At 35.9% G+C, this 24750-nt stretch overlaps 1 protein-coding gene across 6 annotated transcripts in view; it reads right to left on the minus strand.

Annotated features, from left to right (window-relative positions):
* ptprea (protein tyrosine phosphatase receptor type Ea) overlaps positions 1–24750 on the minus strand; it is a 118947-nt gene that overhangs the window by 18607 nt on the left and 75590 nt on the right. For 5 of the 6 annotated variants that reach the window (XM_088635083.1, XM_088635085.1, XM_088635081.1 and 2 more), the window contains exons 2-3: positions 19007–19326; positions 586–660 (exon numbers count right to left, since the gene is read on the minus strand). In XM_088635083.1, the coding sequence (XP_088491209.1) occupies positions 586–655 (70 nt within the window). In that variant the 5' untranslated portion in view covers positions 656–660; positions 19007–19326. Of the gene's footprint in view, positions 1–585; positions 661–19006; positions 19327–20283; positions 20386–24750 lie in introns of all 6 variants that reach the window. The other variant, XM_088635082.1, reaches the window with a different exon arrangement.

Consider the following 24750-nt stretch of genomic DNA (forward strand, 5'->3'; position numbering starts at 1 on the left):
AAACATACACAACAACTTATTTACTCTTGGTGGGGGAGATCTGCCTTCAGTTGCTGCTTTTATCTTCTAAACCATGGGTAAATTGTTGCTTGTTTGCTTTACCCTCCAGTGATGCCTTAATGTAGGCCGAAATTAAAAAAATAAACCTAATTCTTGACACTGACAAATTTCAAAACCAGTCAATGATGGCAGCTTTTGACTGGCTAGATGTTAGACGCTTATGACCAAGGAAGCCATCAAATAAAATATAGTATATATGTTTTTAAATGTCTAGTACAGTCCGTTTCCTGTTCACAAGCATTGTATTGCAGCACAATGGTGCCTCCAGTGCCTGTAGATCTCAACAGTACTTTGCTTCGCTGGTGTACTTCCACATTTGTGGTGATTAACCATGTAGTTATTTATACTAATCTAAGAGTTAGGAAATTTGACCATTTCCCGATTCCTGTATTTGTCACTCAGTCACACACAGTCTGTGAATAAGATCAGTACTTATTTTGAAACTACTCGGTTGGTAAGACTTTAAAATTTATATCCATGTAACACAATAAAGACTGTCACACTAGACAAATGTAATGCACTTACCTGTAGTGTTACTTGGTGCTGTTGGTGAAGTCATGGTATAAATCCCCCAAGCAAGCAGTACTGGGACCATCACGACTGCAAAAAGATGGAACTCTGCAATGAATAAATTATTTAGAAATTATGTATTCCTGGATGAGAACATTATAAATGTTTTGAATTCATACTTCTTCAGAATTACAATAAGAGATCTAGAGATATGTTACATAAACACCAAACATACCTTCAGATTAGTATGAACTATGTGGCCTTTGTACAGACTTGTATACAATTCTATTGACAGGGGGTTTACCATCTACTGTATGTTATTGTAAAACTAACTTTATTAGAGAACATTTTATCATTTCATCCTGTAAGATTAATACACACCCCAGCCACTAAAACCACAACTTCACAGTCTATAAATATAAACTGAATGTGTCAGTGGATCTCTCTACTGTTTCCTGTTGAAAAACCTGGTGCCCAAGAAACAGAAATGCAAATATACATATTTTTCTATTTTATGTTACAGAAATCCCACCTAAGGTGAAGTTTTTTTACTGACTGGAAGGTCAGGACTGGAAGCTTTAACCAGAACTAAATGTATTACAATACAGGAAACACATACTGTAGGTGATACAGTACGTGATAAAAAGGTGTGACAAAATCATAATGCAGGTGTTTAAGTCGACTCATTATTTGAATGTTCTTTACATTGTAGGGAAACAATAAAAAATGGAATGCTGGAATATATAGTTAAAAGTTTGGAGTTTCAGATCAAGGAATATATGTTTAAATTGAGAAATACTTGATTAGAATATATGTTACCACAATACAAAATATACAAACAGCTCTACAATGACTGGCTAAAATAACTGAATTTTCAGTCTGGATCAGAGAAGACGGGACAGTGATTCAAAATCCTCAAAGACATGGAAAATGTCCATCCAGTGGGCTTCGCAATTAATGCTGAAACACGAACCGGGGGGAGCAAGTGGAAACAATGGATATATGAATTCAAAACTGGGAACAGAAACTTCTTTACGCAAAGGAATGCACATTGTGGAATCTCAAACCATTTTAGAAACGGCTACAAGACACCATTAGATCAATTTGCCACTAAACTACAAATATGCAAAGTATGGTGAAACAACACCCCCCCCAAGAACCTTTGGGAACATTATTATGATCCACATTACATACCTTACTCCCTCCTCTTAATAATATCAGTGTAATTTCTGAAGAAGCTCTTGGTGCTCATTTATTTCACCAGTGAAAATCTGGCCAGAAGATCCAGATTTATATAACTTCAGGTTTACCTACAGTACTAGCATGATGGCAGAGTATAGTACACTGATCATGAGAATGGAATTAGAGTTGAACTTATACATAAAACAATACATAAAACATATAACATCCTTGAACTGTCCACATTTGTGACTCACTTCACAGAACAAACTAGGATTGCTATATTTTATATTAACAAACATTTTGTATGTTTTGTAGACTATTTCACCTAAATGTCTTCACTACATCTTGCTGTTGTTAGTTATAGATATTTTGTAACTGTTAAAAAGCTTTGATTTTTATTATGCAAGCAAAGGTCTTTTTATCATACAAATCAAAATATTTGCAAATCAAACAAATGCAATGATGCCAGATAATCTCAAACTCTGGGGGAGTGGTCTGTTTCTACTTCTATATTTGAAATGCTAATTTTGTATTTACAGTTCCTAAATTTGAGATTAATTACATCTAAAATGTATGCGACACAATTAGCAACTGCAAAAAAATCCTATTTTTAGTTTTTGCATTTAATTGCATTTCAATTTGAAATATGATTGCTTTCCTCATGTAATATTTTCCGTGTCTCTATATAAAATAACTAAATCAGCATAAATAAGTTGCAAGTTTTATGTGCGCAGTACATCTAATGTTTATACGCACGTGTACAGCACCCATGCTGCTTGCAGTTAATAAAAAGCACATAAAGAGTCCACCAGAGGGCGCATAAAACTCACAAATGAGGTAACTGCAGCAGTGGGTTCTGTACATTGAGCGAATTTTGTTGTAAACTGCTATCTGGCATAAGTATTCAAGGACTATATCGTAACAATCTTTTATAATGGTTAGGCAGAGAGCTCATTGTTTATGCCTCTTATTTATATAAACACCTTTCATTCTGAAATTTAGTCAACATGTTCTTAGAACGTATGTATCTTGTTACCACAGGAGACTATTATTTATGTCTCTTAAAAAATCGACTATTATTCTAATGTAATCACTTCTGTACAGCTGTGTATAGCTCCTTTGTATAAACAGAACCAAAATAAATATTATTATGATCTGAACAAAGTCCAAGAAATCAGGTTTACTGGGAAATAGCAGGAAGACTGTAATCTGAAGCAGAGAACGTTAGAACAATACATAAAATTCTCCTAACCACACCATTCATGCAGGGAATATAGCTGCAGGCCAGGTTATTCAGAAGTCAATCATTTCATGATAAAAACACAGAGCAGAGTGCTGTGTAGACATTGCGCTGCAGGTAAACATTTTAAAAATGGCAGTATCAGACAGTATCCGACCTTCTTTAAGGCTTTACGGTAATTTATTATCATCTGGATCTCTTGTCTGAAAGCACACTCTAAGTGAAATTCTGCTCCAAGGCACTTGAAAGCTCTATGCAGGCTTTGTGAATATTAGTCTAAGCACTTGGTTGGTTGAAAAGAGAACAACATTTGTTTTACTTAATTGTAAACATCAGACTGGAACTGCTTTCATAAAGAATTTTTTATACTTGACATGTTTGGCAATATGAAGCTGTTGTCTGGCCCGTTGAAGCTCATGCATTTATAACAATGTCCCCACCGGGATAGCCTCTAATTACTTCTTGAATGACCTACATGTTCTGCCCTTGATGACCTCATCCAAACAGACCATTCTATGCATTTATAATAGCTTGCAAAAATGTAACCTTCTATCATGATCTCATGCATAATTATATTGTAAAATCAAACAGAACAATGAAGGTCCTGTTACATAAAATATTAGATATCAGCAAATGACTGACATTACCCGGCTATTGATATTCAAGTATATTTTAATTAAAAAATATTAATTTCAATGCAGCTAATTAAGGACTTAAGGATGGTATTCACGACATCAACCAGTATCCACTGTACCATCATAATAATAGTTCTAAAGACCAAATGCAGCATTAACATTAGCATTACTAGCAGAAGTAACTGAAGAAGGGGACACAGTAAAAGAAACAGTTGCAGTTATATTTTACAGATTGTGAATGTTTCAAAAACTACTATCCTGACAAGTTGAAGCAACTTTTTGGTGCAAACACCGAAGGGCTAGTAATGAGTCCTCTGTATACTCTGCAATGAGTCTTTTCTGTATACTCTCTTATTCAAAACAGAAAGCTCAAGTGAATAGTATTTTTCAGGGATATTATTCAAATTCAGCCATTGCTTTCCTCATGTAATGAAAACTGGCAGATTTTTAAGTTAGAGCAGAGCACCTTCACTGAATAAGAAGCTCGACTGTTTTTCTCAGGTTTAGAAATGTCAATGGCTAGAGTAAAGGGAAAGGAATCTAAAAGTGAACCAGAGTCAGAAGCCATCTCCAAACCTTTAACTACTTTATCAAGAGGGGCTGTTGTGACAGAAGGGTTGATAAGCCTGGAGCAGGCTGGTGTAGCATCTCTTGTTTTTTTCAATGTCAAGCGCTGGAAAGACCTCAAGACCATATCCAGTACAGTGGGAACCCTTCAGGCTATTTCAAAGGATTCAAATAATAATCTAATACTGAAACCAAGGAGATCTTAATAAGTTGCGGCATAACATAACTTTATTAGCCCTACACAATTTCTTGCATTAGGAATTCGTCTTTTTGCATTCTCCAGTTGGCTCTTCATGAGACACACAGACAGGGAGAGAAGCCTGGGGTCAGAGCACAGGGTCAGCCATTTATACAGCACCCCTGGAGCAGTTGGGGTTAAGGGCCTTGCTCAGGGACCCAACAGAGTAGGATTCCTCTGCCAGCTGCGGGATTTGAACCAGCAACCTTCCAGCCACAGGCACAGATCCTTAGCCACAGAACCACCGCTCCACTTTGTATGTATAAATAATACATACAAAGTTAATAGATTATTTCAGAATAAATACACTTGTCTCCATAATGTACCTCAGTCAGGTATTAAATTTCAACCAAAGATTTAGCCACAAAAAACAGGTAGCTTTCAAAACCAGTCAGGAATACAGTTGTTGAAAGGCAGAGGTCAGGAGAAGGGTATAAAAACTTAAATTCAAAGACACTGACAATCCCTTTGAGCACAATGAAGCTGACCATTAAGAAGTGGAAGCTTTATCATCCCATCCAGACACTGCCTGGATCAGGCTATCCCACCAAACTGAGAAGCCAGGCAAGAAGAAAACTGGCTGAGATACTGTAGGAGCAAATGTCCATGAGTCAACAATATCCCACTCACTTCATAAAGCTGGCCTGCATGGCAGAGTGACAAGAAGGAAGCCAGGGCTAAAAGACACGAACAAAGCATTTAAGTGATCTTGCAAACATGTAGTAAAAGTTTAATTTGCTCCAATAAACACAATTATAAAAAATTTAAGGCAGGCACATTGTGATGATGAATTCATGCTGCAGTTTTGCACTTCAACTCCACTGTCAGCCAAGGCACTTTCTATTCCAAATCCAAGCACGCCAGAGTTTATTTTTAAACAGTATAACTTTAATTTACCAAAAATCTATGAAAATCATAAATGATTGCTTTCAAATCCACCTCATTTTGTATTGCTTTTTGTTGATGAATGTCAATAACAATGACAAATAATTAAAGCTTTGAGGTTAATGTTTCTGTGATGACTGCATAATATTAGATAGGCTACACTGTAATTAGGGCTCATTACCAAATCAGAATTACAGTATATTTTTAAAAGACAAAGATAACAAATAATATTTTCCTTGAAACAATAGCCCTTAAAAATCTATAAACAAAGTAAATAAACAAGTTAGATACTCTAAACACTTTAATTCAAGTTAAAACTAACATCTTAGTAGTATAATTTTCTGTTTTCTTTTATTTATAGTATTTTTAATTAATGTTATAAAAACATTAATGTAATGTTATTCATTGGACATCTTCAAATTGACAGTATACTAACAAATAAAAAAATAATTAAAAAATAATTAAAATTAATTAAAAATATAATGGAGTTACACAACCATGTTCAAGCACGGACCTGTCCCATAAACACTCAAATCAAAACCTGTGAAATTGAAAGAAAACGCTTTTTAGAAAATTGATATCTGTTATTTAATAACACTGAGAACCCAACACCATTCTCCATGCTTGAGAAAATCACTTCAAAGTGGAGCTAGAGAAATGAGTTACGAATGGTGTAGTTATACCTTACACCTTTCCTAAGAAGTCATGCAGCCTTGGGTTCATCCCAGAGATTCCAGCTCTGCCCATTTAAAGCAGTCAGAGTGATTTGTATGCCTGTGACTCTTCATTACTGTAACATGCAAGAAATATAAACAACATTAAATCTTCAGAGCGTGCTGTGTGCCATCTCAGAAATTAAGAGATAAAGGTCAGCAATTCAATCTGGATCAGAAATGAAGACATATTACACAGCATTTCATTACTGGAAAGATTCTTGCATGCTTTGCATTATTTAATTTTAAAGCATTTTGCAGTCTTACTGATTTAAAGAACCTCACGACATCTCGTCTGTGAGATATCAAAGCCGTCTTGATCGTTTCTACTTTCAAACATCTTTGTCAATGGGTAACTTTTTCTGATTCCGTGTATTCCTACTGAGTCAGGGACATAGAAGCTACATTAAGCCTAAATCACATTAGCACAATGATTTAACATGGGATGATATTCTTTAGATAAGGATGGTTTGTTACAGTTTGGTATGAATGGCTACACATAGGTACAGTTAAAATACATTTAATTTTCATTCAGTGGGAAAGCAAACTATACTCAATACCAACCCTGAATAATTAATTTTATCATTGTCAATTCACACTATATTATGTTGTAATGCCTGCTTATATATTTTCCTTCTCACCTACATTCTTCTGTAATTAAGAAAAATCCTAAAGATTTACTTTGTCCCTCTCACATGAATACTCTACTGTATTCAGGAATTCACATTCTGAATACATTAGGGTCTCGACATCTGTGAATTTAACATTCGTGAATTCGCTTATCCTCAATTTGGTCTGTCCACAGGGTCTTGGATGAAAAAAAAAGCAGAGATTAAACGATTAAACTGGCTGTTATGTGCAACTTTACAATTCAGTGGTGCAACAAACTAGAATTGTGAGATGAATCTAGCCAGTGAGCAAATCTAGCCCTGCTCCCTGCTCCCTGCCCAAGCACCCACTGGCCAGCATCCGCATCCCAGAATGGGCCTGTTTTTGTATTGTAACAAACGCTTTTGGTTCTGTCGGCAGCATGGTGAATGACCTTACAGGCTCACTGAAGCAACCTTGCCCTTTTTATTACAATGGAGTATGCTAATGATGGAGGTAAAGACAAAAAAGAGCAGGAATCAGCTGGACGCAGAAGAGGAATTCATGTTGTTGATTTCAACTGATAACTATAAGTTTGTGTTAACTGTTGTTTCATTTAGTTGATCAAGTTGTTTCATATAACTTAAAGACAATGTTACACTTTAATTACCATATAAGGAAGGGTTACTTATGTCTTTAAACCATACATACTATATACTGCATTATGCGATAGTATAGGAGTGGACTTGGTTATACTATATTCAAATCTGGCTAATCACAATGGTTCTCTGTACTGAACCTTGGCGAGTGTTGAGACCCTGCTGAACACTGTGACACATTAACAGAAATTCACATGTAAATGGTAAAACAATTATGAAAATGAACATGATGTGACCCTCTGTTCCAATTTTAAAACGTAAGTCTAGTTAACAATACTGATAATGAAAAATCAAATCACTAAATCCCCTTTTTGTTGCAGGAGAAAGACAAAAGGCAAATTTAAATATATAACAGGAGAAAATAATCTTTGGTGAATCAATGATAATGTTGTTTGTTTTGTAAGGAGGACCTTTATACTGTACTCATGTTAATTCTATATTTTCAACCAATATAGAGAGAGCTGTGGTTTTGCTTCTTAAAAAAAAACAACTAATTGTTACTTGAGTACTATAAGCAATCTCATTGCTTGTATTCACAAAATTGAATCAGTAAACTGTCTTTTTGCTGTTTGTGTGCAAATATTTTTTCCAACAAATTTTAAGTATGCTAAACAAAAAAAAACTCAATTAAACAAAAATGATTACATGTTGTTATATTTGCCCTCACCCCTCACCAACCCCCTCTGTCTGACATGGGAGTATCTTTACTGACATTTATGAAAGAGGAGACCTACAGTACCACTGAAAGAATAGCTACCGTTGTTATCATGGTGCAGTATTATAGATTGTTAAGTTACCCCTATCTACTGCATATGGCACTGTGGGTTTACTTTTCCTAAGCAGTATGTTGATTTTAAATGCTTTTATTTTATCATTTTATCATAATGGATATTATGGCTTACAGTGATTATAATCACTGTATCATACATTACCCCCTCTGCACCTGTAGTTACCTATAGTAACCTATCTATACCTATAGTAAATTTCGTCCTATTCCATCACTCTTCCACAAGCTGCTTTTGGCAGTGTTTATGTGTATCACAGAAAAACAAATAAACCACATAACATTGAAAAACGGAATTGTTTCTGATGATCTATGTATGTTTTAACTTGCCAGTGTGCACTTACTGTACTTGTAAAGAAGAACTTGTGGTCTTAGCATTATAACAGTTTGTAGTGTGAAAGCGAAATGGTCTCAAAAGGCACAGTACATTTTTACGCATACTCAGTAATGTTTCAGAAAAAGAGAAAATCACAAATTATTTTGGTGGTGATGATATATGAGATAAGATAATCGGACTGATAGTATCTAAAGTAAAGATCTAATAGTTCAATGTTACAGAACAACGTTTTGTATCTTAATATCTTTTATCTTAATTTCAAATATGCCCTTCCACCTCAGCATTTTGAAATGAACATCCTTCAACATATATACATTTAATTTTGGAACTGATTGCTTTTATTAAAATAACCAATTTTTCTTTGGTATATCTTTGGTTTCTTTCATATGCCAGCACCCATATCACCCTGCAACTCACAACTGGCAACCCACTGAAGATAAGTAGGTGTGAGCCTGGTCAGTACCTAGGTGAGAGACCTCCTGGGAAAAACTAAGGTTGCCGCTGGAAGAGGTGTTAGTGGGGCCAGCAGGGGGCGCTCATTCTGCAGTCTATGTGGGTCCTAATGCCCCAGTACAGTGATGGGGATACTATACTGTAAACAGGCGCCGTCCTTCGGATGAGACATAAAACCGAGGTCCTGACTCTCTGTGGTCATTAAAAATCCCAGGGCATTTCTCGAAAAGAGTAGGGGTGTAACCCTGGTGTCCTGGTCAAATTTCCCATTGGACTTTACCAATCATGGCCTCCTAATAATCCCCATCTATGAATTGGCATCATTACTCTGTTCTCCTTCCCACTGATAGCTGATGTGTGGTGAGTGTTCTGATGCCAGGTGGGGCTACACATTGGTGGTGGTGGAGGGGAGTCCCCATTACCTGTAAAGTGCTTTGAGTGGAGTGTCCAGAAAAGCGCTATATAAGTGTAAGCACTTATTATAGGCTTTAAACATTTTGTTAAAAATATGTCAACTGTAAATAAATGATACATTAATTATCATGGCCAAGGAAAGACATAGTATACAAAATTCAGATGAAACCAAGAATGCTAATTTCTACAAAAATATTAGTGATTTGACAATCTGAATAATACTCTTTTTATAAGTAAAGAATGACTGAAGTTTTTGCTTTTAACAATAAAGTAGAATTGGAGGTGTGCATTAAGAACTGTTCTCATACAAAGAAAATAGCTCTCTGGGGCTACAATAATGGTGCCATTTTAATCATGTTATTGAAATTGTCAGCTGGGTTAAAAAACTTTTTTTCAGCAAAGCCACACAAAGGTTTGTTACAAAGGCACCCATCATCCTTAGATAAGGCCTCCTGAAAAGGCAATGTCAGGACTAAAAAATAGCATTCACCCCAATCACTTTGCACTGAGCTGTCAAGAGTGTTGCATGCCTCTCGAGAAGTTCATAACAGAAGCTAAAATTCAAAAAGGACGCATGCAAGAAGAAACTCCTTAAAAAGGCAGTTCTAGAAAGATTCTTTTTATCTGAAATCTATTATCATCAAGTCATTCAAGCTCAGTATTAAGATGCCAGAGATTAATTCAATGTTTCCTGAGAAAGCTTTTCTACAGGCTCATTCTGAACTTACATTCCTGATTTTAGCATGCAAAGCACCAGTCCATCTGATTTAGGAACTGAACTGAATCTGTAAATCAAAACATTTATAAGGAAGCATTAAAGATTGTATCTGAGATGCACAGTCATATGCTGTGAAACATTTTCTTCCCCTTTTTAATCTTTCTTTAGTTGAAAGGGAATTCAGAGTCACCCTTTTTAATCTTTCTTTAGTTGAAAGGGAATTCAGAGTCACAATACTAAGTGAAAACAAAACTCAGTTATAACCACAGGTGAAAGAAAAATTCCACTGTTACTTATAAAAAAAGTTTTATTTAGGAAATCTATTACATAACCTAATGGTAAACCAACAAGCTGACTAATCAACTATGATACTGAAAAGCTTACTGTAAGAAACAAAACCTCTTAAGAGTATCTAGCCTTTACAGTATTCTGTGCTGCAGCTAGAATGTTAGGAATAACAACAGCAGTGCTGGCAGTGTGGATTAGAGGTTAGGGCTCTGTAACTGGAAGGTTGTTGGGTTCAAATCCTTGATGGGGACCTGCTGATTAACCCTTGAACAAAGTGCTTAATTTAGATTGCTCCAATCAAATGCCCACCTGTACAAATACACATAGGAACATTTATAAGCTGCTTTTGATTAAATTTTAACAACAAATGTAAGGCTTTAATCGCCTTCTATTCAAAATGAGGTAAAGGGGGCATAGTGTGCTGTTCGCTCTATACCTTAGACATAACAAGGATAGAGAATACTGTGTGAAAGTTCAATTGATTGCATCTGTACAGCTTTCTTCATTATGTGAAATCACTTCACATAAAAAGGGTAAGAAAAAAAGATATGGTAAAGCCAACACGGAGGTGGAGAACAAAACAGAAAGCCGAGGAAGTGTAATCTTTTTGTGTAATCCCAGCAGGGCGGTAATTATGAGCTGTGTTGCTCTCATAACCCTGTGACCCACTGACTGTCAGTGGAAGCCCGAAATGGGCAGTCAAGTGGAATGAAGTCACAATTCCATGAAAAAGTAAAGCAGGCAGCATACAGTACATTGTCCCATGTACTATAAACATCCATCTTTTATTGTTTGCAGCACAAAATCAACTGATACTGTGTGTTTTTCAAGAATGAAGATGCCAAGCAGATTGCAAGGCATCTGGACAAAACTTTCTTTCAGAAAGACACAAGGATACCCTTTTTAACTTGAAGTAGAGAGTGACAATCAAGATTAACTTAATAGTAAAGATGGGTTTTTTCTCCACTGTCTGACTAGAAACTACTGTATACTATGTAACGTTTTGCACACAGTGGTGCACTTCTCCATTTGCATTAAAAGTATGTGAATTAAGATTACATTTAATTTATCTGGGAATTTGTGTGTCTGTCAATTTATTTTTTATGCATTAATCATGACAACATAAAAAAGGACTAATTGTCAGTGAGTTTCTTCTCACAGGTTTCCAAATGTGCTTGGATCTCCCAATAATCTGGTGGTAATTATTTATGAAAATCAGAATAAACAAACAAAAACTAAGACAAAGCATAATCTCAGGCTCCTGTATTCAAGCTGTCACAGAATGATAGGCAATTTCTTTCCAAGAAGGATCGTAGCCCTAAATCTGTCCTGATCTTACAGTATACATTAGGTAGCAATCAAGATTACATACAATTATGTATTTCTACAAATCCTATTTAACAATATCTGATATTACAAATTTCCTGGAGGACGTGGCTGCTTTTCTGAGAAAGGATGCATATTTTCATTTATATTCTGTGACAACACATCTCAATGGCAAGGGCTATTGTCTATTTTTTGGTTTGCCGTGAATCCAAACAGGGCAACACAGTGACACAGTGGTCCGTATTGTTGCTTTACAGCTGGGGCTTCAGTCCTGGGTTCAAAACTGGCCTGGTATGTGTGTGCATCTGTGTGTGGCCTGTGATTGGCTGGCATCCTGTACAGGATGTATCCTGATCTGTGCCCATTTCTTGCTGGGATCGATGTATTGGATAAACAGGTAAATCCAAATACAGTCCAGGAATTGGAACTTGAACGCAAACACAAAGGATTTTTACATGGAGGATGTATCACTATTGCTTTTGAAGTTATATACGACGGGGCCTTTCTTCACATGAAGGTGACGTAGTTCTAGGAATCTGTCATTTCTATTAACTGTAATGCCAGCCCAGCCACATAAAAACTGTGGGTTCAGCTTTCTGTGTAAATACAGTTATTAAATAATATGTAATGCATTATTAGCAATAGAATACAATTCTCTAAAAATCCATCCATCCATTTCTTAAGTGCTTTATCTAATACAGGGTCATGGGGGAGCCAGAGCCTACCCTGGCAAGCACAGAGAGCAAGGTGGGATACACCCATACACCCATGCAGGGCACAAACACACAAACACGAACACACTCACACCAAGGCCAATTTTATAGAAGTTAATGAAATATCTTTGGACTGACACTATACTGTAAAACAAGCGCCGTCTTTCAGATGAGATGTAAAACCGAGGTCCTGACTCTCTGTGGTCATTAAAAATCCCAGGGTGTTTCTCGAGAAGAGTAGGGGTGTAACCCCGGCATCCTGGCCAAATTTCCCATGCCTCCTAATAATGCCCCTCTATGAATTGGCTACATTACTTTGTTCTCCTCCCCCACTCCGACGGCAGGCGGAGCGACGCGCCGGTTGGAGTATTCTCAGTCGCATTTAATGGCAATGTCAGCTCAAAGATTTGGTTCAAACCACCAAATGGAGACGGGTGTGCCCTGCTGATGCAGGATTAACACTAGGAAAGAGAATTAAATATCTTTGGACTGAAAAAAGAAATCAAGAACACTTGGAGCAAAACCCACACAAAACTATAGAATATACAGGTAACACCCCAGGAATTGAACCCTGCAAGACAGCAATGCTAACCACTGTCCCACCAAGCCATCCTTCTCGCGAAATAACTCCATTCTGGTTTGGGAAATGGTATCAAATAATGTTATTTCCTACTGCTGTGATTTTTTGCATAATGGAAAATGTGTTATGCAAAATAAAATAAATAATGCATCATTTACTACTGATAGGAAATAAAAACCCTTTCTTAACAAGAAACCCTCAGGTACAAACACTCATTTCTTCCAGGCAAAAACAGCTAGATGAAAGAAAATGTTAAAGTGAGTCCCCTTTATAGACTTTTGCGATGCCTATTTTTAAAAAACAGACACTGCAAGTGCTGTGAAGGGTTAGTATGCCTGTATACTATCTTGTAAACTCTATATACACCTGGTGCTCAGGTTTTGCCACATTTCATGGCACCGTTTACAGTTTCTTTTCTGTTACCTGCTAACCTAAACAGAAACAATAAAAGCGAATCCCTCAAAACATATATTTCAGAACATCATCCATCCATTTTCAGTAATCGCTTTTTCCTTAGAGGATCACGGTGAGTCAGAACCTGACTTACCTGGTAGGACTATACCCTGGGAATGGGATTCCTGTCCATATAATTAGAATATGCACATGAATAGAAATATTTAAAAAAACTGCCACATACTGTATAAAGCCAGATTCTTAATAAAATTATGTTGTTGTAGGTTTTGCACTCAAAGTTCATCCATCCACCTAGTAGCTACCTGACAGGTGTACAAAGCCACCTGATGGAGAACCCTGACACTGCTGATATTGCGGACATATGTCCACGTCTGAAATATGATGCACTGTGGGTGATTTCACGTCAAGGAACTGAGATTTTTCCCCATATCACAAACTGTACAAATTATAACCGCCTGGGATTGAGAAAGTACATTCTATTATAATTACAGTATTGTATGTATATGAAACAATTTCTCTGAGTACTCTGGTTTCTTTCCACCTTCAAAAGACATGACAGAAGCTGACAGAAGTCTCTGAATTGTCACTGTGTGTGTGCTTAATGAACAGGCATTCATCCAGGAAGCTATCCCAACTTGCACTCCGTGTGCCCAGGATATGCTCTATGATAATTGATGGATATAAAACAAACTAGAAATGTAATCCTAGTTATATCTTCTTTATAAAGGCCTTCATCTCTATTCACAAACCAGACCCTTGACGTCATTTTCTTATTAGTTACAGCCTGGATGAACCAGACACTGCAAGATTAAGAGGCTCAGATCAAAGCACTTGAAACCAGTTGAGAATCAACAACTAAATTGCTTAGCCTTGTAGGCCTTTAATCAAAAGCTGATTTATCTTGTCTTCTTGTGTTTATCCCTCACACTACACACCAGAGTGGTTTGGTCAGAGATATATAGGGCATTTCAGATTGGTTGGGATATCACGGTGTATCTGCTGCGGATGCTGGATTTGTTTAAAATGCAAGCTTTAACCCAGCTTGTATAAGAAAAAGAGGAAATAAGTTATCTGAGACTTTCTAGAGTACATGTGTAAACCTGCAACTCAGCTTCAATGGTAACATGTTAGTTTAAGGGGTGCAAATTTATTGTAATACATTTTCATGCTTCAGAACTGAAATTTATTTTAAAATTATTATGAGTGATAAATGTGATAATAAATAACTCTACTGCAGATCAGTTGGATTCCATTAACAAATCCCTTCTCCTGACCATTGCCAGAATCATAACAATATAACTATATCATCATTAATAGCGTGTTAATAGATTGCTTATTGATAGCTATGACAGAGGAGTAAAGCTCTGTAGTGTGAGAGTTTTAAGCAGAATTATATATTTCAGACTTTTCTGTGTGCACATTCTACAACCAGAATAAGAAACATTTTCAGCATTATGTAGTTATATATAAATAAATCAAATCAAATGGTGAATGTTACAACCACCATCTGGAGAGAAATAAATATGAAAGCAGTGAACCACATGCTTAATACATGGTCTTGAAAAGAAAGTAATTTTATGCAGCAAATAATGTCTGTGCGCAATAAATAATGTCAAAAACATTTATTGGCAGAATGAAATTTTAGGAAGATGCAGCACATTAATATTTTCAATCTGATGTTGTAGTTGAAAAGATAAGTGTACTTGTGAAAAATATTATAAATACCTTCTGAATAATTCTTCTTCAGGTTAGCAATAAAATATAATCAGACTTAAATTAAAAATATTCATAGTTTAATATGAATAAGGATGATAATTATATATATATACAGTATATGACATTACTTTTTATTTAACTGGCTTATCTTTTTCAGAATTTTAATGTGGCATCCAGTCATCTGAACACATGGCAAGTGAGCTCAAAGCACCAGAGTGATTGTAGGCCTAAACGTAAAGTTTGGCTTCCAGCTGAGGCTATTGTGTTCCTCAGCAACATTATAAACAGGATCCTACTGGAAACAGGATGTACTCTATCCACCCCCTACTCATGCCAGTAAAGCCTCTGAAATACCCCAGCTGCTTGGTACAGCAGCCTCCTGTACAGTAAACAATATGCTAATGAGTGGCGACAAGTTTAAGTTTATAGATGAGGAGGCCTTTCTGCTCTAAAAGGTTGATTTTCCCACCGTTTGGATAAAAAAGGCCATGTAACAGAAAACAGAAAATTATCATGTGAAGTAACTTGATAACATAATGTTCTATGCAAAGGTATCAGCAACTTTTACATTCATCTAAGAAAACTGATTTTTCATTCAGTCAACCTTCGTTTGTCTAGAAAGGCAAATTTAGTTATGAAATAGTATTTCCAGCATTTTTCTCTGATACTGATATTTAAATCTTCCCATGTACTTAAAATAAACAATTGTGCAACTGCATAAAGATATATTAGAAATTGAAATATTTCTATTAAGGCAGTATGATTTTAAGTCTCTCCCTGTCTTATAACTGTCTAAAAGCAAATACACCTTTGCAGTGTGCAAGGAGTTTTGGATTCATGACGGCTTTATACAGTACATTGCACTTTAACTGGATTCATGCTGACGTGTTGTTAACTTTACACTTTGTGTAACTTATATAGTTGATAGTTTAGGGCAAATGTGTTTGATATAATTCAGCTCAATATAAGCACACTTCAAGTGAAGACAGCATAGAATTCCAGACATTACACGTTACACAATATATTGTTATATGGAACTAAACAAGGAAAGAGAATGCAATGCAAAACTGCAGAAGCAAATCAGCACCTGGGCTTTGCTATAAGGCTGATTATGAGAGAGCTGGTCTTGCTGGCGAAGTTTTAACAGGAAACACTGAAATAGGTCCGAGTGGTTTCCCTGATGGTTTTCTCAGCACAGCGTGTTTTAAAAATGTCACTGCAGAAAGCTACAATTTAAATTTGCAGTTGAGAAACTAAGAAAAGCAGTAAATGATTTGTATTTGCCCACACGCTATGTATGAATTATTGATGGCAGATAGAAAATAGGCACACTCTCTCATTTCAGACACACCCTCTCATTTTAAGATCCCAGATTTGCTCCCCTCTATTAGAAATGATGATAATGATATTATTATTATTATTATTATTATTATTATTATTATTATTATTATTATTATTATTATTTATTGGACATTAACTTCCTTCAGATTTAAATTTAATTAACCAGGCCGGAGCCGATATTGAATTGTAATTCTAACTTTATTCACCACAACATTCACAATAGTATTATTTCTGTACTACCATGTGGAAAATGAAGAGGCTCAAAAAAACTATGATCACCTCAGAAAGTAAGCAAAAAAAATTTGCATTTTGATTTGAGATTGAACAGTTCTCTGCTCTTGGTTACAGAGTCTGGTATTAAGTTCTGGAATTTTATAGGCAGTCGACAAGATTATCTGACCAACTTTGAGGTACTCTAAAATAAAGCTATTTTTAATTTATTCATACCAGTTTTCAAGACTTTTCTGCATATAGCTGATGAGTTTAAAAAAATAGGTAATCCACCAAGAGTCCTTTCATTTAACAAATTCTGCATACTGATAACAATTGAATAAATTCTGATAATGCATTGAAATTAAAAAGATGCAGTAAAAATTTGGTAAACTGTAATGTATTAAAATATTTGCAAGTCTTCAACTCAATCCTTAAAGCTATTCGATATACTATAGAATTTTCAGCTCATACCCACCAGTGTAGCAGTGCTAGACAAAATCCTTAACTTCCTGGTGTCCGTGTTTATTTTTCTGCAAACCCAAAGGTTGCAATCACAGTTTTGCTAAAGAAGAACTTCCTAGCATTTGAAAAAAGGTCCTTTCCTTATCTTTTTCTGGCTTACTTAGGGATAACTCTCCTTCCACCACCAGTGCTTTACGCACTTTGGGGACATCTGATTGAGTCATATCCACTGTTCCTTCAAGGTTTTCTTTTTCGTTTTTTTCTGCAACATAAGCAAATGCTTCTCTCCATCTGCTCAGTGGTGCTGACTGTTTCCTGAACAGAGTAAGATAGTCTTCCTGTGCTGTGCCACAGGGAAACGTTGCAGAGGGACCTCAAACAGGTCCCAGATCAAACCCTTTCCAACAGACTAACACAGACTTTAACCCTATTCATTCATCACGGATTAATCCTGGAGAACTTACGAATAATACTACACATCCCTTCCTCAAATAAATATAATCAACAAAAAAGCCAAATGTAAAGTCACAGTACACTGAAACACGTCTTGATAAACTATTATTAAATTTCAGATAATTTCACTTTGTACAAATAAAAACAGACTGATACACTGAAGAGCAAATACTATGTAAATTCTCCAGCTACGTTACACCTAACACAAAGTGATAACTGAAACTAAGCAGTATGCACAAAAGGACCTGGCTTTAGCTTATGTCTGCAAAAAGTCATGAAATAAAAAGAACTGATTAATTGGCTCAGAATTAGTTGGTAGAAGGCTCATCAAACATAGAGATAAAGAAGATTGGAAAACCTATGACAGCCAACCTATTACATAGCCAACAATACATTTTTCTCACTTTCTCAACAGTATAAATGAATCAAATACTTTCCTCTTGAATCCAACATTAAACTCAATTACTTGTAAGAGATAATGTGCTTATTCTCCAATTAGTTCAACAATCTGCTGTAGTTAAATGTTTTGAATAAACTGTGTTCCCTCACCTTGAAACAGATACTGTATCACCATTCTCACATATTTCAGCTTATACTGTAGGTTGACCCGCACTCAGAGTGTCACCTACTATCTTACAAATAAAGAACTTATTTGAGAAAGGTTACCAATGAGAGGAGGCCATCCAGCCCATTTAGCCCAATTGGCAGACATTAGTAAATTAATCTAAGGAGCTCATCCAGCCGTATCTTAAAAGAAGCCAAGAAATAAACATTGTAATGTTGGACTAGGTTTTGAACTCAAGACCCCTAGTTTACGAGACCTGAGCTATAGAATTGCTAAGATGGATGTTAACACAGGACCCGGTGAGGCTTGAACTCACAACCATACACTAACCAACTTCCCAGCTGAAACTGCAAGATATAGATGTAGTTTAAGACTGATCCATATAAAGGTTTCACAAAATATGTGGTTGAAGTTGTGCCCTGATTTAGAGACACTCCATTGCAAATGTAAATTACTCTGAAGGAAGTGGATACTAGTGTTTCTTAATTTAAAAAAACAACAATATTATTTAGTCATTACATTATTTCAGTTTGTAGTTAGATTCATATTTTAGCAAATGAGTAGTTGATGAAATTCAAAATTCCTAAGCGGCCTTAACAATATCAATACCCAATAATGTGATGCAAATATAAACTCATTACCCATATGAGCTTACCTAAGCAACTAAATTGCAAGAACAAAATGTAACACATAGAAAAAAACAGCCTCAATTCAAATTTCAGATATTTCCTAAAGTTATGAATTAAGTTGTGGGCAAATCTTTTCATAAATATTCAAGCATGATGATTTCATATGCACATGAGCAGAACCTGTAAGAAACATGAAGACCAGAACAAACCAAAAGATGTGTTTTGACGTTTCATAGTATTAAGTTAAACATTTTATGTCAGAGATATGGAGACTAAGTTATACTACCATTTCGGATTGCAAAACTTTATCATTAAGTACTTACAATTACTGGACAGGCTTCAGTGATTCAGTGCAGGCAAACCTTGAAGTCCATTACAGACTTTAACCAGGTATTTTCAGTCGAATCTTCCAGGATGTTCACAGCAAACCAGCAAAACCTCTGGTGTATTCACATAGTTATTTCTCTCTGTAGCTTCTCCGTCTGGGAGTATTTGGGTTTTTTTTTATCCTGGAGGAAAACAGGAACTGCAGATTTTTGTGCTTCACCAGCTGAGACTTGATAGTTCTATTTCAGTTTCGGGCTTACTTCATGAGGCATCTTCCACTTCGGTTTAGCAGATTGCTTACAGGGTTTCTAGGCACCTGTGAAACGACAGAAGGAAAATTGTATACAATGAATTACATCACACATAAGCATGTGGTCCTCCTTCTCTCACACAGCTCAGCAAAAACCACAGGCTCAGCGCAGAGGGCAGGGCTGCAATGAGGCAGCTCACACAGACTCAAGCTAGGAGAACAGGCTTTAGCTTGAGGAAACAGAATCAGTAAACCTAAAAGAGCATGAGCCAAGATACTGAGATGATTCTTGGTCCTCCTGGGAGACTCTTTCAAATTCAAGTAATGTGCTCATCTGCCAGTCCTATAAAACAATGCTCCGGTTTCTAGCAAGGCACGCTAAGCAGCAAGGTGTAATTGGTGAAACAGGGTATAAGCACATTTTGAAATTAAACTGAATGTTCGGTAACCCTGGTAGTTCAGCAAGACATATGTTTCATCGATTTAACCACGCTGCTACAAAACAGAGAAATTTGCTAGCACTGCCTAATCAATAACTGAATTCCAATATGCCTAAATACTGTAAGCATTTTATTGAACAATGAATAATGAGAATCAAAATACATTAATAATGCATTGAACTGATCAGACGTTCTGATCTTTGAATTTGTTATTTTCAAAGTAGGATACAGGTAAATGGTAATGAACATATATCACTTCACATATTGTCTTTTATTAAAATACAAAAATGTACACAAAATCTGAATATGTAATTTATTACATGAAATAGATAACAGTATCATCATGTGTAAAGATCTAATTCTGAAATTACTATTTGTACATTCTCATTTTTAATCTCTGAGGAAACAAGATATTACAGATGTGTTTGGGGGGATATACACCCCAGATGCTGGATATTTTCAATTTCTGCTTTAAAAATGTATATAAATGGATGGATTCTTTCTTTCAATACTCTGTCTAATCTCTGCAGTCCCCTTAAGAGAGAGTGTGTGAGAGAGGGGGGAAAAAGCACAATGTATCTACCTGAGAATACTCTGCAGCAGAAGAATCCAAGCCCTCATGCATTCCAAGCAGTTGCTATGGTGATGGTGTAGCATGGCTGAGATGGGCTTGCACTGGCTTTCACTGTGGTGGTAATGAAGTAAGATTTAAGACTGGCAGATTCCTTTTGCTATGTACAAGCTGTCCAGTAAAGTCAAGCTTCAAGGAATAAACCACTGCACTAAGAATCTACAGTATGACGTCTTATAAAATGAGGTTTCATGCTTTAGGATTTCTATGGTATGTACTGTACATAAAAGCTTAAATGAAAGTGATTTAAAACCTTCTAAAAAGAACATTACAAGGCACTGTGTCTGGCAGATTGATCTGTCTCAGGGAATCCAAGTGGCTCAGCTGACAAAGCCCCTCACCTGAGTGTTGCAGGTCCAAGCCTGAGCCATGCCATCCCCGACTGTGAGTGTGACTGGGATTCCCCTATTGGCAGAGCACAACTTTATGAGTACCACTGAATGTAGGGTAGGATTAGATTGGCCATGGTTTCCTTGAGTCCCAAAGACACATTGACCCCAGTGGCTTCCAGGATCATGGTGCTGTTTGTAAGGGACAGGCCGCTCATCCACTCTGTGATAAATCGACAGTTTGGGGCTGTGCTGCCTGTGACGCTCACAGACGAGCACCTTGAATGTGGACTGATCGGGGAAGTCTGTCTACAATATCTCATTCTCACCCGTTCGCAGGGTTCACAGCTGGTTGTCAAAAGGTGAAAAATATACGACAAATTAGGTATGAATATTACAAATAATAATTGGTAATTCTAGAATTTCTAATACAAATTTAAATGCTAGTGCAAATTTAAGTGTCTTTTGTTATGTAACCTGGCATGTGTGGGAAAGTGATAATTCACTAAAAAATGCATTGCTGGAAAAACACAGTTGTGTGTTGTGGCTGGCGAATTATATTGTTAAATGACTTTTAATGGCAAGATGATGAGCTAAATGCAAAATGCAGAGTACAATAAAATAGACAATTGGATATCCCATTTCAGCTATAGCTTAAGAAATCCTAATTTAAGGTGAAACTAAAGCCAACATATTTGGAATCAACAAAGATGCTAATTGCTAAGAAAATGATTATTCAATTTTAGCCCATACCTTGGCTACCTAGGAAAGACATCTCTTTGTAATCAAAGTTTTAATGCAAAACAAATTAGTGTCTTTGGTATACACTATCACCATGCCTCAAAGAGCAGTGCTCACTCCAGATGGCCAAGAGACAGCAGGTTCATCTGTCTTCTCAGCACTAACTAACATGACACTGCTGATAGCAAACAAGGGTGGAGGAGCTGACAATGCTAGAGCAAGAAGCTTAGCTTCACACCAGGGCCCCGTCAGTACAGTACAGGAAGGTTGAGAGTTAATTTTGGGATGTATGCATATAGTACGTACTGTATGTTTGTAATTAGTCAGTAGCATGTAATCTGCCTAGATAAGGAAGGAGAGTATAGGTATTTTTGTACAGGAGAGGGTCTAATATAACAGAAGTTTGCCAAATCAGTATTCTCAATATCCATAATCTATACTTTTAATTGTCATGGCTAAATGTCTAAAACTTACGATCAGCTGACAATAAGACATTGTGCTGAGCCCAGTCACCTTTTCAGAAGATGTGGTGTAGCCATATCAATAATGAAGTGGGCTATAACATGCCTTAGAAAAATAATCTAATAATAATAATAATCATATATTAGACATTAATGACTAGACATTATGTATAATAATATACATTGTACATTCATATAATATAATATAATTAATATAATATATAAAGAACATAATAATGCAGATGTTATCCATTTTAAAATTTGATAAATGTCTCAATCATTGACAGATGCCAATAAGTTGTGCAATGTCTTTTCATAACTGACCAAGCATGCAGGCTCTGCTGGAGATGCTAAAGAGGAAGTAACACTTTAGTCCTGAACAGATGTATCTGTCACTAGGCATCAACATATACAGTACCTCTCACAAATGACCTATACTCAATGCTGCAACATTCATCACATTGTGTAAAGAGAAAGCTTTAGCTTTACTTTAATATTTTTTCACCTAAAATTGCTTTGATGTATGAAAATGTCCTTCTAAACCAATAGCAATTAATATGTTCTTAGGCTTGCTGTAGGCTATTAATTGATCAACCGCATGTCAATAATTATAGCCACGAAAGGAAAGATTTGAAGATTTACAGCTCTACTTTTGTCACATAGTCACCAATACTTTGGCCTGTTAGGGTGGTACAGTATGTGTGATTTAATATTATTTCCTGAATAAAGTTAAGTGGCAGCCTGTTACATTAGTGTATCTACACTAAGAATTAATCACAGTACCCTAAGAAAGTAAAAAAAATATATATATATTATCCCCTAAGCAGAGAAAGCTGGGTGTAATCAGAATGGTTAATCACAATGAACAGCAGCCTAGCCTTTAAACAAAAGATGAAGTCCTGGCTGAGAGCTCTGTGAATGAAATCTGGTTATATATACAGTACAGTACTTATACATGTAAAACAACCTCAGATCCAATTATAAGGGTCACCTACTTCTCCTCTACCCCTGGTGTTCTAATTGTGTGAGCTAGCACTTCAGGGAGAAGGGCAATAGAGAGCAGGTGGTGTGTCCTGGCATCTTGCAATATTCCACCTGACACCTCATGTTGCTTTGACCTTGACAACACAGAGGGGAAGGCTGGTATTCTCCACTGGGACTTTTCATTCTGACCTCTTGCCCAGGTGTATTCACAATGCATAGTTACAGTTACAGCAATTATGCCAAGCAAGCTTTTTTAAAAGCTTTTTTTAACTGACCCAAGCACTGAATATATTGTAAGTATGAAAGGAAACTTAGCATTTATTGCTACGAAAAATTCAAAAGTTTATGCTTTAGGAAAAGTACTCGATTGGATTTCTAGTGCACACTGACATTTTATTAATCAAGCATTACAAAGGTAAACTCATTATACTGATTAACATTTGTCATCAAAAGGTGGTCTGTAGTGAAAGTCACAGCTGGAAATAATATCAGCTGCACATATAGTACCTCGTACAGTCTAGGAAAGCATATGCCTGTTCACTGGTTATGCTTTTCTGAACCTTTCTAGACAGGTTTCTTTTGATGTTCAGTATATATTATGCAAAGATATTTTTAGAGCAACAATCTTGGCAAATAAATTATATTTTTTCTGATAATCCAATGTTGTACAGGCTGCATTGATGCATTCCTATGAATAATAACAGCTTCATAAACATAAATACTACACTACAGCAGCAGCATGTACAAATACATTTTTACTTAATTACTCAGTGTATGGCAACACAAAGTGGTAAAGTACAGAACAAAGCTAAACAAAATTCCACCTTGAAACTTCAGGTCAGTAACAGATTTCAGACTACCATAAAGTTAGCTAGAAATACTTATCAGAATCAGCATTTCACATCACTGTTAAAGGCACCTGTATGCTGCTCATTTAATCCCTTCTGGAGATTCTCCCTTGCTACTGCGCAACACTGCTCAATTCTGTGTTCATTATTACGTACAGTATCTAGATAACAGTCTCCCCAGATAGTTCCATAAATATCACAGCTAATCAAGTGTCACCATTTTACCAAAAGTAGACCACAAAGACCTAGATTCAGGAATCTGTTTTAGGAAATGTGGCTGTAAGTGAATCACACATTAATTTCTCATAAAATTTTTGTATGAGTTTGTCACAACAATCTAGTTAGGAAAACGCCTAACTGCATAATTGACTATATCACAGTGATTATTAGGATTAACAATACAACGTACAAGTTATGTGAATAATATAATAAAATTACTTTGAATAACCAAATAAAAATTATTGAATGCACAGTTAATCAAACATAATGACAGATATTTATGGAGATTTTTTTTTAATTTGTAAGGTTTACCTTAAGAATACCTGTATTACATAAATTTAATATAGTGTAAATTATGTAACAAACTTTCATGCTTTTCAGCTTGCATGACTAAAAAAGGTAAAGCATAACCTTTAACTTTTTAGTTAATTCTAAGGCAAATAGTGTATTATTTGCTTCTGCATTTTAAAAAATAGATTTATAATTTAATTTGAAGCTACCTGCGTATGCAATGTAGCTTGTGCAGAAAAAAATAGCTATACATTTTCCAATGTTTTTGTTTTCACAGACATAGAAGAACTAAAAACATTTCCCTTACTTATCTGTTTCAATGTGTGAACTCCTTGTCTGTATGCAGTATGTTTTTTTAACTGTTTCATTATCTCTTTTTTAGTCAAACTATTTTTATAGACATGTGTTTCCTACAGACCCAAGACATTTCAGAACAAAAATGTGGCTTTGGAAAACAGGCTAGCATTCTCATGAAATGATCTGCCTAGACTTTAAGTGATGGGGGGACAGTATGTGTCCTTTAAAGAACAGGACTAAAACACAACT

The sequence above is a fragment of the Lepisosteus platostomus genome, chromosome 6, assembly GCF_059453375.1.
Source record: "Lepisosteus platostomus isolate fLepPlt1 chromosome 6, fLepPlt1.hap1, whole genome shotgun sequence".
Taxonomy (NCBI): domain Eukaryota; kingdom Metazoa; phylum Chordata; class Actinopteri; order Semionotiformes; family Lepisosteidae; genus Lepisosteus; species Lepisosteus platostomus.